At 40.8% G+C, this 15,016-nt stretch overlaps 2 protein-coding genes across 2 annotated transcripts in view; one reads left to right on the forward strand and one right to left on the reverse strand.

Annotated features, from left to right (window-relative positions):
- LOC145435131 (RUN and FYVE domain-containing protein 2-like) overlaps positions 1 to 2,789 on the forward strand; it is an 89,112-nt gene extending 86,323 nt beyond the window's left edge. Inside the window, exons 15-16 of the mRNA XM_080312404.1 lie at positions 272 to 398; positions 1,073 to 2,789. Of these exons, the coding sequence (XP_080168530.1) occupies positions 272 to 398; positions 1,073 to 1,216 (271 nt within the window). The 3' untranslated portion in view covers positions 1,217 to 2,789. The remainder of the gene's footprint in view (positions 1 to 271; positions 399 to 1,072) is intronic.
- Positions 2,790 to 4,246: 1,457 nt separating this feature from the next.
- LOC145435152 (uncharacterized) lies at positions 4,247 to 14,466 on the reverse strand. The gene is made up of 4 exons (XM_080312451.1): positions 14,100 to 14,466; positions 7,018 to 7,167; positions 5,801 to 5,830; positions 4,247 to 5,702 (listed from the first exon to the last, which is right to left on the reverse strand). Exons 1-4 carry the CDS (start codon positions 14,113 to 14,115, stop codon positions 4,903 to 4,905), a joined length of 996 nt encoding a protein of 331 aa, XP_080168577.1. The 5' UTR covers positions 14,116 to 14,466; the 3' UTR covers positions 4,247 to 4,902.
- Positions 14,467 to 15,016: the final 550 nt, after the last annotated feature.

Below are 15,016 nucleotides of genomic sequence, written 5' to 3' on the forward strand. Positions count from 1 at the left end.
TTTATGATATACTAATTTTCCTCACTTAGCAGTTTTGGTCGCACTTACAAGTACAAGTACCAATAGACGTAATCCCAATAGAGTGGCTAATTTACTATTCTTCAGAATTACAATGAAATATCGGTCCTAGCCGTCTGAGTCTTGAGTCTCGAAAAATATTTTGGCACCTTCTTTCAATGATCATTGCTCTGCACTGTGAGGATACAGAAATGTCATTTCCGTGAATATTCGCAGAGGTGATACTGAAATGAAAATTCGATGAATTTCGCAGATCTAAGCAGAACTTCCAGGATCTGAAAGTGGTGCATCAGTCGATCACGGAAAAGACGTGGGAGAGCGACAAGGAGGTGAAGAACTGTACGCAGTGCCAGAAGCCATTCAGCGTCGCGAGGAGGAAGGTATGTTATCTCGTAGCGACCTGCTTACAGACTGATTGGCAGACGAGCAATCAAAATGTAACCGATATATAGACCAGGGCTGTTTTCTTAAGCGTTTTGGCAGGGTTGTAATGACTCAACTCGAGTCAATTTGTGTATTGACTCGACTTTGACTCGAGTCATTGCGCATGACTCGAACCAAGTCATATGACTCGAGACTCAGCCGGCCTAGACCGACATTTCATTGTAATTTCGAAGAATAGTTAAGTAACCACACTATTGGGATTTCGTCTATTGGTACTGGTACTTGAAAATGCGACCAGAAACTGCTAAAAGTGAGGAAAATTAGTATATTATAAACGCGAACCATTCGATATCACCAAACAGTTATAAAAAGTGGATTTGACAAGACTTTAACTGGAAACTGAGCAGTCATCACAATGACTTGGTCTCGGACTTGACTCGGTGGTGAATTTAAAATGACTCGACTCGACTCGAGTCAAAACTACAAAAGTGAGATTGACTTGTGACTCGGAGCCTTGTGACTTGGTTACAACCCTGCGTCTTGGTCTTAGGAGTGTCTGGGCCATTCATTGACTGTTAAGGCAATATGTTCATTTGTATCAGCTGATTCTCCTTAGAATTATCTAGTTACCCAAGTCGGCAAATTTTACCTGATTTTCCCACTTTTTCAGCATCACTGCCGTAACTGCGGCCAGATTTACTGCAACACGTGCAGCGACAACACGATGGCCCTTGCGTCGTCAGCGAAACCGGTGCGCGTCTGCGACGTGTGCCACACCACGCTGTTAGAAAGATATAACGCAGCCACGCCGTGAGCTGTGCGCCCCTACGAAAAGCAAAGTAAAATATAATGTGTTTAATATGTCTAGCGACATTGGCGGTAACATAACTTTGTGTCGGTATAACAAGGTTGTAATGACTCGAGTCATGACTCAACTCGACTTGATTCTATAATATAAAAGTAAATATACTTGCGACTCGGAACCTTGGGACTTGGTTACAGCCCTGCAGTGTACTTTATTTTTTTGTGGTATGTGAATGTGAGGTATAGGTGTAATAGATCGTAGCCTAGCTAACATTGGACTCTCTCGCGCTCAGTGCTGGGCGCAACAATTTGAGTATTTTAAGACATTCTTGGGTTCAATTTGTTAGGGATGTTCAAAAATAACATTTTCCTTCAAATTTTATTGGCTAATCGATAAAATTGTTAAGTTGGCTAAAAACGCTGCACACCAAATTTGGATTAATTCCAACCAGTGGAAAATATTGAATTTATTTTAAAAAACATAAATTTCTATTCAAATTTTACTAGAACTCCGTGAAATTGTAAAGTTGTCTACAAAAACGATGCATAGCAAAATTTGGCTTAATTCCAACCAGTAGAAGCAAAGTTATTGATGTTCAAAATTTTGGATTTGAAATAATATTATTCAAGGTGGGTAGATCTATAATTATAATCGGGGAATTTCCTACCGTAAATACTATAATTTTCAAATCAATTTTTTAATACAATAACTGAGCTTCTACTGGTAGGAATTGATCCAAATTTGTTGTACATAGTATTTTAGACAACTTACATTTCATAGGGTTTACAGCAAAATTTGAAAAAGACAATAGTTTTTATAATAAACTACAAATTTTCGAACTCCAATAGCTTCACGTTGAAATTGAGCCAAATTTAGAGTTCAGCGTTTTTTAGCCAACTGTACAATTTTTTCGTGTAGCCGAGAAAAAAGTTATTTTTTAATAACCCTAATATCTGTGTTGAAATAAACCTGAATATTTTCGCCTGATACCCGTCAGCGTTAATCGTCAGCAACCAGTAGAGATTTTAAACGAACTTTGCATACCGACAATCGTATCACCAAAATGCCACACCATTCCTCCCAGCCTTACTCATGAGAGGGTAACAGTTGGATGTTAGGGCTTTTCTACAGATCACAAATTCTTACAGATTACACTGTCTCTATATACGAACCTAAAATTATTCGCTGCGTCGAAGGAATGATTTGTTTTGTGCCTTATTTTGTTAGGAAATTCGATTTTGAAACGCCTAATTCTACATGTTGTGATTAGTACATTCTTGGCATCTGAAACAGTCACAATGTGCTCTATTATGACTTGATTTGACTTGAAAGTACGCGGCTATGTGTTATTTTCCTTGAATATCAGCTGTGCTGAAGTTATGGTCAAATCGATTGATTTCAAAACGGTTTCAAATATACTGACCGATTTCTGTTAACCGAACGTATTCCTGTTACCTCTCGAGTGCGAGTTTTCAAGTGCAATCTAAATCGTGTTATTTGTCCCGTTTTTCATTACGTCTTTTCTTGATATTTCATGCCCGTTTCCAATTCAACGTTGGAGCAATGAAACGAAATTATTCGACCGCTGTGTGTTAACTTGTGTTCACAGAAGAGCGTTTAGTTAGTTAGGCAGACTCCATTGGCGTAGCCTTCCGCAAATACCCATAATTGAATTTAGCTGCATTCTCAATTAGGAGAATACAACGGTACCAGCAGATAGGCCTACACTAGAGTAGCACGAGGTCGTTGGGTGGATTGAGTCTAGGAGTGTCAGTTCAGTATGGTGGTTTGGGACTGCTAGTTCCGGCAATTCGAGTTACGGGACACATGAAGACATATAGCAGCGGTCGGGAACCTTTTTTGTCGGAAGAGCCATATTGAGATTGACCCTTTTTCTTCCATTTTAACTCCCAAAGAGCCATACATGTCAATCGACTGTTACGTCACAATTAGAAATTGGCGACATGTTGCACTAATTAGAACTTACTACATGAGATTCGTCGTTTGCACCACATTTTCTCTGTAAAAACTGGTATTTATTGTTTGAAAATAAAGTTTAAAACGAGGGGTAAGACACTGACGGGTCAATCCTCACTATTGATAGCGCAATTCATCGTAAATAGCTAAGAATTTACTATAACTAATATTACTCGAATGCAACTGTCACACTGATTCCGAAAATCTAAATAGGCAACTGATCGACTTCTCAATTCTCAAAACATTCGACAGTAACGTATAGAGTTGCGCTACATGCCTACATTTTATCACCGGTACTGCAAAGCTACATACCAATCAAGAATGTGGAAAGCTGTGGCGTTATCTGTAATTCGAGTTTGTAATTGTGAATGTCGCGTTCACGGCAGGTCATTTCGCGCCGTATAGATCAGAAAGAAAATGTGTATTCGAAAACTGCGTTGTGACATTGACGTCGCCATGTCTGCTGTCCTCTTTGATTAATCAACGTATCGCACCATTTAAGATTTCGAGTCGGGTGCATAGAATTCGCGAGTGGTATTTGTCGCCGGCGCGACAGTAACTTAAATTTGAGGATTTGAAAAGAGGGTGAACTATCTCCTTAACCTGAAGACGGCATTGTCTTTACCTCTCAAAGACATGTGTATACTGCCACGAGAATAATTTTTCCGGCCGTGATGAAAATTTTATAACAATTTCCTGTAAATAAATATTTGGCAAAGAGCCATATCTTACACCCAAAAGAGCCATATATGGCTCGCGAGCCATAGGCTCCCGACCACTGACATATAGGCTAAAGTAGGCTACATGCTTCACGGGTGCTTAAATGGCTGGCGCTTATAGTGATTCCGTCCCTGCAATCAGAACCCTCCGACATAAATGCGACTGGTACAGGAAAATGTCGCAACCTCCCGTTGAGTTTTTTAAATTTGGTCTGGTATGTATGAACGATTTCAATCTTTAAAGTAGCGTCAATCTTTACCAGAGGTTACTAAATAACCGTGATTCAACGAAGTAATTAATAAGAATAGACTCCACTTGCTCATATACATACACGTACCAATATTATTGATCAAATTATTTCGTTTATTAAAAAAAACGTTCTTACGGCGACGAAAAAGATCCGATGAAAGAGCGCACTCACAAGGAGTGGAAAGAGCCGCCTAATAGAGACTAACATCGAAAAAAGGACCGTGAAATCGGGCATTAGACCGAGGTGGATGCCAGTTTAAGAAACTGCAACCGCAACTAGTCGTTCGGCATCCTATCTGTTCATTACATCGCATTGTACATTTTGTGTCGTGTTCGGGTGAAAATATAATATGACGGATATTGAATGAAACAAACCCAAATATTTTCGGCTGACAGTCGTCAAAAGTAGTCGCCAGTAACTAGTAGAGATCGGGAAAGAACATAACAACAATCCTATCACAAAATATGACGTCGCAGGCATGAAATTTCGATTATTACGTATCAATATTAGCAGTAGTATCTCCACATTTCCCGTATTGAATGCTACTTCATGTTTTGTGACGAATAAAATGTGTCCTCTTTGTCAGATCTCAGACTATGGTAACACAACCACATATACAGATAATAGATAGGCCTACACAGATACAGAGATATATAATTCGGAAGGCTGCGCATTGTGTGCAATCAAAAAAGTTTGAGAACCCTTGACCTATATGATTAACCAACTCTCTACTGCCACCATTTTTTATTCATCTTTGTTTTTTTTGGGCTTTCACGAAATTATGACTTGCCCTTTCGCGATCGCCTCTCCTACTCTCCTCGTCCTCATAGTCCACCGCCGTTTCAGTGGCTCGGATACTTTTTTTGAAATATTCAATAGCCTTCGTGTATTCGCCAGAATGGAGAAATGCTGTGCCCAGATTATTGAGGAGCCAGCTGTAGCATTTGTATTTATGCACGTTCTCTCCCAACCGCTCTGTAAGAAGAGCGAGCCCTTTCTGACAAGTTTCATTGGCGCTGAAGGTGTCATCGCTTTCTCCCTGTAAAGAAGCGATATTCGCAAGACACATGGCTTCGTTCACAGTTTTAACGGAACGGGCACCGGCAAGGTCTTTGAACGTGCTGAGCAGATCCCGCATGTGTCGCAATGCATATTGCAGTACGATTACCCAAAGTGTTGAATCTTCTTCGAGATGCTTTGTGACCCGACGGATCGCAATCACGTGCTCTGTGATGCGTCTTATTACTTCATCAGACGTCCCATTGCTCCGTAACTTTCCTGATATGCTGTACATGATGACAGCTGCTAATGGTTGTTCTCTCTCATCTAAAGACTTCGCCAGACATTCCACATCTTGGAGGGGAGAGTCGCGGCACAATTTCCGCAATGTTTGCAGTTCCTCCAATCCATCCTCTTTTCCATGATTCAAAAACACCCCGCACTCAGCAAGTAGCAGGGAGGTATACAGATCGGCACTGCCTTTTAAATTCTTAAGCTCGAGAAGTAGTGTCCATTTTGATACGGATAATGGTGTCTTTCGCAATTCGGCTATAAAAGGAGGAATAGATAGGTTACCATATTTTCAATACCCACCAAGGAGTCGCTTGAATAGCGTATTCGCAGCGAGATTTCAACTTACGACTTACTTTCTAGTCTCGATATATCCTTCTGCGAATCTGAAAATGTAATAAATATGCCAATACATGAAACATGAAATCGAGAACGGAAACGAACTAATATGAATTAGTTCGTGTATGCCGGTGTGCCCCCCCCCTCACACACATAATTTCTTTTTAAATCTTATTTGAAATCCTGACCTATGTCATGATAGGCACAAAAGCGATCCGAGTCGCATTGCTATCTGTATTTCCATGACTATGTGAAAGCTTCTTTGTCTTGAATGATATTAAAAGCTGTGCTAGAGAGAGACTGAAATTGATGACGAAATATGGGTATGTCGTCAACAATCCAATGTAACTTAGTTTCATTCGCATAAATGTTCGTATAAATGAGCATAGCCATCGCATTACCACGTAAATTTTTTCTCAAAAATCACATTTTTTGTAAGTGTGCCGCGAGCGTTTTATAATTCTTCTAGTGTGCCACAAGCAAAACAATTGTGTGCCACTGACCTACCACCTCGGAAAAATGGCTTATTTTTAGTAAATTCACCATCGATCAGAGTTAGGGGAATCAATCTTTCGTTTATGTGTCCTCGTTTTTCGGATCCTTAAATATGGGCGGCGAAAATTTGTGTCGTGATAAATAAGGTAGGTCGTGGGTTCGATCCCCGGCCGGGTCATACCAAAGACTCGAAAAATGGTATATCCGCAGCTATCCTGCTAGGCGCTCAGCAATCACGGATAGCATGGAGGAGAAAAAAAAAGGGGGGCGCAGACTAGATGACCTCATGGGGCCGTATCGCAACTCCGTCGCCAAAGCATCTCGATGGTGCAGGCGAGAAAGAATATCATATCTCTCTCTCTCTCTCTCTCTCTAAGGGGGCGATGAATCAAAAAGGTTGGGAACCACTGGTGTAGATCTTGTCAGAAAGTTGAACCAAGGCTGATACAACACAAGAGTGTAAATATGGCCATTATAGGTCATTACGAGTTTCGTTTCGGTAATACGAATGGATTTTTGATAAGACGCCTTGATGCCTTATTGGTGATTGTAGTTGTGGGAATTAGTTAATAAAAGCCTAGAATCAAGCATATTCTTCCATGCTTTCCCCGAAAGGTAACTATCAGAAATCTAGGTTAAATGATTTTTATGCGTACGTTTCTGGTTTGTAGTTCCACTGCCCAGGTTCTGGTAACAAGTAACGCACGAAGAGAAACATCACACTTTAATCACACCTTACCTTGATATTTAGATGTACCAACTGCTGTACTCTGTACGTGGTAGACATACGTAATAATCTTGTCTCCATGGACAACGTCCCCTCCTGCTACATCGATATTGCATTTGTTGAAGCTTTGCTCCACCCGTTCGCCTTCAGCTAATGTGGCAGCTAGCGTGTAATAGAATTCGAATAAATGTCGACCAGATGCAATGATGGAATTACAACATTGTTACGTTCAATAACGAAATATTAAGGTCATTCATAATTTTAATAGTATACCGATCGCTCATCAGGCATCGTAACCTGTCGATGATCTGTGGTTATTACTAGGGCGAATGTTTTTACCTAAAAAACAGAAGATTTTTACCTAAAATAATCTAAATTTTGACATTTTTTGACCTTAGAAAACTAAATTTTGACCAAATTTTGACCTAACGTATGCAAATTAGGTGTTTTACCACACAATGTTAGAATTGTACTACTTATCTTCATTTCTGGTTCGAACTGTCCGTCCTTAAGAAGTAGTTTTGTCTGAGAAAATTATTTTAACTCAAAAACTGACAAATGTTTTACATGGAAAAACTTTATTTTAACGAAATCTGGCCCTATGAAGAACTCCAGTAGTTACATGACGTATTATGGTAGAAATAATTGAAATCTGTTGTAGTACAACAACGAAAGATACTTTCTTACATTCTCGGGTAGAACGTGTCTGTCCTTACTAAGTAGCTTGACAAGAATGGAGAGAGAACGTTCAACTGTAGCAGTTGCTGGCTGACAATACTGAAGTTGTGCGTACACTGCTGGTGAAAAACCGTGTTGCTGCATTCTGACAATGGTGTCTCCATCACAATTTTTCATAATGCGCTTCTTGATATAAAAACATGCGATGCCCACGCAGTCTTGCTTCACACAGGATATTGCAGTACGTTGAGCATAACAACATTTCAACCTATTTGTTTCATTTGACTGTTTATGATTCACAGCAAGTTCACCGACAGTGCAAAATCTACGATACAAACGAAATGCAGGTTGCAAAATTCGTCTTTGTAGACAATTTTGACATTTTTTTTACCTAACGCCACAATTTTGACCGAATTTTGACTTTTTTTGACAGGTAAAAACAACACCCCACTAATAAGTGGTATAGGAAGGTGTGTCGTCTGATACCTGCTAGAGTTGTAACCTGAGTCCCACGTAATGTGTGGCTGGGTGGATATACTTAGCTCGTGGGTAGTAAGACGCACGTTCCTGCGTTAAGTCCTTGATCTGACAACTTCAACGCGAATGCAACGGCAGGATTGCCTCAGATAGATATATTGGTCGAATATGCATGGAATATACAGTATAGGATATCTCAGATGAGTCTGGTTTGTAATTGAAATGCACGAGCTGATAAATGGTAAGTCACGTGGTAGCGAGAAGAAAGATATAAGTCACGTGATATACAGACATGAGAGAGAAGGGGCCAGAGCCCTACAGTGGCTTCAATCGCTGTTTGAAGCGAAATTATAGACTCGCAAAGGAAGCGGGTGGCGCAGTTGGTAAAACACTGCAGTCACGACACCAATAGTTGCTGGTTCGAGTCTCAGCTCTGCCATGTTTCTATGTGTCGGAGGTTTATCTGGGCTCCTCATTGCCCATCCCGCTGTAAATACAGCGCCTTCAAAAGCCCAGAGGAAGAGAGAGCCGAACTCTTGAAAGACGGCAGCTAAAGATCACGTTGAAGGAGCGAAAGCAAAAAAGATATCTGACGTTAATGAAATTCATGTACTGGGCGTAAATGACTGTAATAGCGATAAGCGCCAATGATATGTTAATAAAACAAACAAACAGACTAGCAATATTGGAGCAGGCCTAAATTGTATGTATATCATGGATGTGTGTAGGTGGCAGTGTTGGGATCAAGTCACTACTTTCGAGTCATTGCACATTTTGACTCGATTCAAGTCAAGTCAATCGATTTTCGAAGGTGACTCGAGTCAAGTCAAGTCACGCGAATTTTGGAGATGACTCGAGTCAAGTCAAGTCACGAGTCAAGTCACAATTCAACAGAAGTTGCCTTTTGGAAGTATGAGGCATGATTATGTCATTGGATTTTGATGGGTGTCTGAAATACAGATTGAGTGGTTATTGAGTTTGAGCCGATGAGCGAATATAGAGTTAAATATACACGCAAGAAGACGCTGTATCGCTTACATATACATATAATTGCTAAACTACGTGAGTAATTGCATATCCTTAGTTTATTGTTACCAGCCAAACTAGAGAATAGAGAATCAAATTGATAAGATTCAATACATTATCCATTTACAAATTGATATGATACAATTCGAGCCTGCGCCAATGGTTGATGACTATAATAAACAATATTCGAATTAAATTTCAATAACAATAAGTTTGGTTAAGGTAAGAACAGAGTACAGAAATATATATTTTGCTTTTAAATTACTTTACTATACTAGTTCACGACAACGTAAGCTGTAAGCTTTGATCACTTCGTTTGCAGTCAATTTATTTGTGAGAGAACAATGGAAGCTCACTAAAACGCACGATCATTGAGTGATTGATCGCTCTCTCGGGTTACACCAGCGTTTCACAAACAATCCAAACATATTAAAGATACAGTGATTTTTATCGACACCAATTACTCGATGACTTGAAATTGACTCGTGAATTTTGATCCGAGTCACGAGTCAATCCACATTTCTGATACGCCGAGTCAAGTCAAGTCAAGTCATTTTAGCAAAGTGACTCGAGTCAAGTCAAGTCATACGAAAAAAGGTGACTCGAGTCTGACTCGAGTCAAGTCATGACTCGAGTCATCCCAACACTGGTAGGTGGGTAGTGTAGGCTATTGTATCATATCAAAATTTATCAACTATCTGCGGTTTCGCATTCTATCCTGTATATAGGCTAATAATTACAGACTGCGGCTATACCGTTACTTCTGTAGTTTGCGTGAGCGATACAGCGCCTTTTGCGTTGTGTATTCACCTCTACTATTCACCTTGACTGATATGACTTGTGACTCGAAGGTAGTGACTTAATGCCGACACCAACACTGCTTTACAGTCTGAGACGCAGGGCACCCATTTCAGCAGAACTATCCCCAGGTTTCTATACATAATAAATTGTCAAAACTATGACATACCTTCCTTTGAGTGTGATCACGTAAATACAGACGGTATAAAGATGGGTATTACGCATGAATCGATATAGCAAGGCATGCGTCAGCATGATAGGAGGTAAACTACTGAGGAAATCGATATGTCAGAAGTATGGTGCAAGCTAGTTTATTAAATGCTGTGTGTATCTTTTTGTATACGCTCTTTAAAGTACTTTAATCAATTAGGCTACAACCACCTAAATATTTCGATGTAAGGAAGAAATGCCGGGATGAGGTAATCTTAAACCAGGGGCGGGCAACATACGGCCCGCGGGCCGGATCCGGCCCGCGAAGGGATTTTGTCCGGCCCGCGGACAGTTTTCCGTCTTACATGATAATGTGGCCGGCGGCCCCAGTCTGCCGAGATTCCCCACTACTTGCTTAATACGTCAAATTTTAGTGACTATATGTTATTATATACGTGTTTGCGCAGCGTGCGAGAGTGGAGCTTACGCGCAAATTCGTCGAAGCGACAAGACTTGCATTATCGGCATTTACGATGTACTCAACCCCAATGTCGTTAGTGGTAATCATGGTGTTTGTCGACTACAATGGTCATATGCACCAGGCTGATATTTCTTATATCTGATTCCGTCAACACCGACTTGTCGCACGGCACACTTCTAGGCTTTTGTAAGGCACCGCTTATGCCAGGGGTCGCAATCTCAAAACGGGTCGCGTCCACTTTTCAGATTTCGTAGAGGACGCGGGCCGCATGAATTCAATATCGAAATTAATTAGGCCACACAGTTCACCAACGACACTATCTCGTCACCTACTCAACCCTAATGAATTGATATCTTGGTAAATTCGGGGTACCGGGTAGGGATGGTGTGAACTTCTGAAAGGTTCAGGTTCGCGTGAACGCGAATCTTTTTAAGGTTCTGTGTGAACGCGCACGTGAACCCCATAACGTCATATTGCTAATTCCAACCGCGGCCTACGAATATCGTAGGCCCCGTTCCAACCCTACATTTCAGTGAAGTGAGAGCCTATTTATATTAACGTGCACGATACCTAGGGACGACTCGGGCCAATAATGCCACAATGCTGAAGTACACACTGACGTTTTAAACGTCGCCAAATGTATCAACTGGGGCAATCAAATGATATAACAATCCCATAAAATCAATATCTTCCGTCGCTTTGCCAACAATTTCGACGAGGACTTGCAAGGATTATAAACTTAGCCTACGCCTTAACGGTCTAGGCTAGATCGGACAATGCATTCGGCGTCCGAGTATTGCTACGCTGATATTGAGCAGAGTGTAAAACGGGATTCTATATTTGCTACCGATAATACCGCATTACAAGTTATACAGCAGTAGCAAACACGCCAATCGCACGGATTTGTTTTTTTTGTTGATACAATAAACATAGGAAATCAAGATTGACCCCGTACGCCTGCTAGATTTTTTACATCATACAACGATATAAATTTCATTAATTGGTTGAATAAGCATCATTCGCTGACTACCTACATGTAGTGTATTTCGCTACTGATGCTGTGTGATTGCGGGTCAAGCTTACAGCAGAGAGTCACTAAATATTCACAAACGGAAAGCTGGATATTTCGAGCAAACTTTTGTAACAAAGCAAGTAAAATTTTGGAGATTGGTAAGGTGCATCACGTGCAAGCCCGTTTGGTGTTGATTTTTTGTATGCTGCCAGCGCCATGCATAGAGTGGTGCGAACTTGAAACGCAAAGAATTCCAACCAAATATGTTATAATGACGAGAAAAATGGTAATCTATTGAAAAGGTTCACAGTGTAAAACCTACCAAGGTTCGTTTGTGAACGTGAACTTCTAAATTTCTGAGGTTCACACACAGAACGCGAACGTGAACCTCACGTTCACACCATCCCAAGTACCGGGCTTATCGAACGCTTTGAAATCTTAATTTAAGGATTGCATCGTGTGTTGATCGATCAGAGAGAAGCTGACATGGCGGCGCCTGAATGACAATGCTATTCTCAAATCCACATTGTCTTCGTCATTATCGGCGAGAAATGGCTTTGAAGTGACATTGCTGTTGTTAAAATACATTCATTAAATACGATTTATTCCTTGTGACGTGGCTAAATGGGCGAATAATGATCGATTCAGTAATCCGACCCGCCAAGTACTTCATTTTCCTATATCCGGCCCGCCGACTGGAGAAGTTGCCCGCCCCTGTCTTAAACTAAGGTCAGTTTACTAAACGTCATTTGTATTAACTGCTGCAAGCTCTTTAAAATATACTTTAATCCAGTGGTTCCCAACCGGGGAGGAATTCCCCCCTTGGGGGGAATTTTGCACTTTTTAGGGAGGAATTCCACTTGAGAATTGTAACGGATTTCCCAAATTGTTCATGTCCGAACTGTCATGTAGTCAACCAGTTATATCCGAACGTATGCTCCTTATGGCTGGTTTTGTTTGCTGAAAGTATGTTCAAATGCTATTTGAAATCTCTTTTTCACATATCGAATTCCCCCTTATTTTTTTATAGAACCAGTTCAGATGTGATGCAGTTCGCACGACAATTTTGTAGGCCAGCGACGGCCTCTCAATCAAACATATCCTCAGCGAGCAAATGCCGTGCCGAATCTATCACAACAATACCTCTAGTGAAAGTATTTATCTTATATTTTCAAGTCAACATTTTCAGACAGTGACAAAATATTCCGACGTCATCGATTCAAGTCAAAGAGATCGCTAGCCTTGCATTATTTTTAGCGAACAGCTACCCGATCGAAAAAATACATGTTAAACTTGGTGCAATGTTGCCGAAACGTAATGGGTGTCCTAAATGACCTCCAGCAGGAAATCTGATCACATGTATTTTATATATCAGTGCTGTAACCAAGTCACGAGGCCCCGAGTGACAAGTCAATCTCACTTTCATAGCTTTGACTCGAGTCAAGTAGAGTCATATTCAATTCACCATTGAGTCAAGTCCGAGTCCAAGTCACCGAGCAGAGGGTCGATTCCGAGTCATGGTAATGGTATTATGACTCGAGTCCGAGTCCAAATCATTGTGTTGACTGTTCAGTTTCCAGTTGAAGTCTTGTTAGTTAAACCCACTTTTTTATAACTCTGTTTGGTGATATTAAATGATTTGGATTTATAATATAGCCTACTAATTTTCCTCACTTTGAACAGTTACTTGTCGCATTTTCAAGTACCAGGACCAATAGACGAAATTCCAATAGGGTGGTCACTTTACTGTTTTTCGAAATTACAATGGAATGTCGGCCTTGGCCGTCTTATAGTCTCCAGTCATATGGCTAGCTTCGAGTCATGCACAATGACTCCAGTCCAAGTCGAGTCAATACACAGATTGTCTCGACTCGAGTCTGGTCAACCCTGCTATTTATGAAAGTACCAATATTATTGGCCAAATGCATAAACAAACTTGAGAAAAAAATCGCGAGACCAGTAAATTTATGCATACTGATTTATCACAGCAGTTCTATTAGCGATTGGTGCATGGTATGCCGAAAACAAAAATGGAAGTGTGGGGGTCTGTTGAGTCAAGCCTTCCAGAATTTGTTTGATTGGGACCAAGACCATTGTTTTTGCAGGTCTACACAGTGTTGTTAGAGCCCTGCTAGAAACAAGCACTCGGTACCACCAGTCTTATTCTCTCAGTTAACAGGTGTTCGCGAGGTAAAAATTACCTTTTTCAATCATCGGGCAGATTTCTCCTAAGGGGGGAATTTTGGCTCAAATTTCGGCCAAGGGAGGCACGAGATGAAAAAGGTTGGGAACCACTGCTTTAATCGATTAGAACCTCTTTAATATATTCGATGTGAAGAAGAAATGTCGTGATGCGGTAATCTCAAATGCAGGCTAGTTTATCAAATGTTTTTGGTATTAATTGTTTGCTCTTTCAAACTTTCATCAATTATTTCGATATAATAAATGATACATATTTAAGTGTTCTCTCACCAGAATTTCCTTCCATCGCCCGTATAGTGTCTTTCCACTCTGAATATAACGCAGTTAATTTCGTTCAATGCTAGATGTGCCCTCTAGCCTGACGCGAGAAGACGCATAAGCCTACTTTAATTCTGAAGACCTTGCAGGTATCGGATCCGCACAAGCATCATTCACCTAACAGGCAACGAGAAAGTGAGTGAGATATTGACATCCCTTATGGCAGTCTATTAAGTTTCGAGTGCTGCAACGTCTGAATCGAATTTCCGGGCGAAGCGCATTTACTCACAACGCAGCATAACTTGGGATGACGTTCAGTAATGCACTGCTTTGCTGATGTGTTTGGAATATTGAGCTGTGGCATTCATATCATCTCGACGGCAACTGTAGTTTGGCTGTATTGGTGGTTAAACCATTTATCTACCATTATATGGACATATATATATCTTCTATGTCAGGTTCATTAGATCATATAGGCCTACCTCATGCCCTTCGCCCTGGTCAATTGTATATGTGAATACATATACCAGCGGTTCTCAACCTTTTCGACCCCGCGGCACCCTATCACAGGGAAAATAGTTGACGGCACCCAATAGCATGCACTTCGAGTATCCTGAAGAGCGAGTAGCGTAGTGGTACGTTGCACTGTTGCAACGCAAATGGGTCTCCGGTCCGAATCCAGAATCGTTTCTTGTGTGTCGGAGGTTTATCCAGGCTCCTTCTTGAACTCCGATCCTCATAGCGATGTGTTACAAAAGAGCGAAAGTGGGCCCTGCTATAAGTTGGTATTTCAGGAATCATAATAATAGGGTTACCATACGTTTTCCATTTTCGGGTTTTTTGGAAATGTCCTCCGAGGACACCTAAATGTCCTACTTTTTGGCAATTCGTCCTCCTTTACAGCTTTTTGAGCTAAAGTGATGAATAGA

The sequence above is a fragment of the Botryllus schlosseri genome, chromosome 3, assembly GCF_051294905.1.
Source record: "Botryllus schlosseri isolate E-star chromosome 3, Bs_hap1, whole genome shotgun sequence".
NCBI lineage: Eukaryota > Metazoa > Chordata > Ascidiacea > Stolidobranchia > Styelidae > Botryllus > Botryllus schlosseri.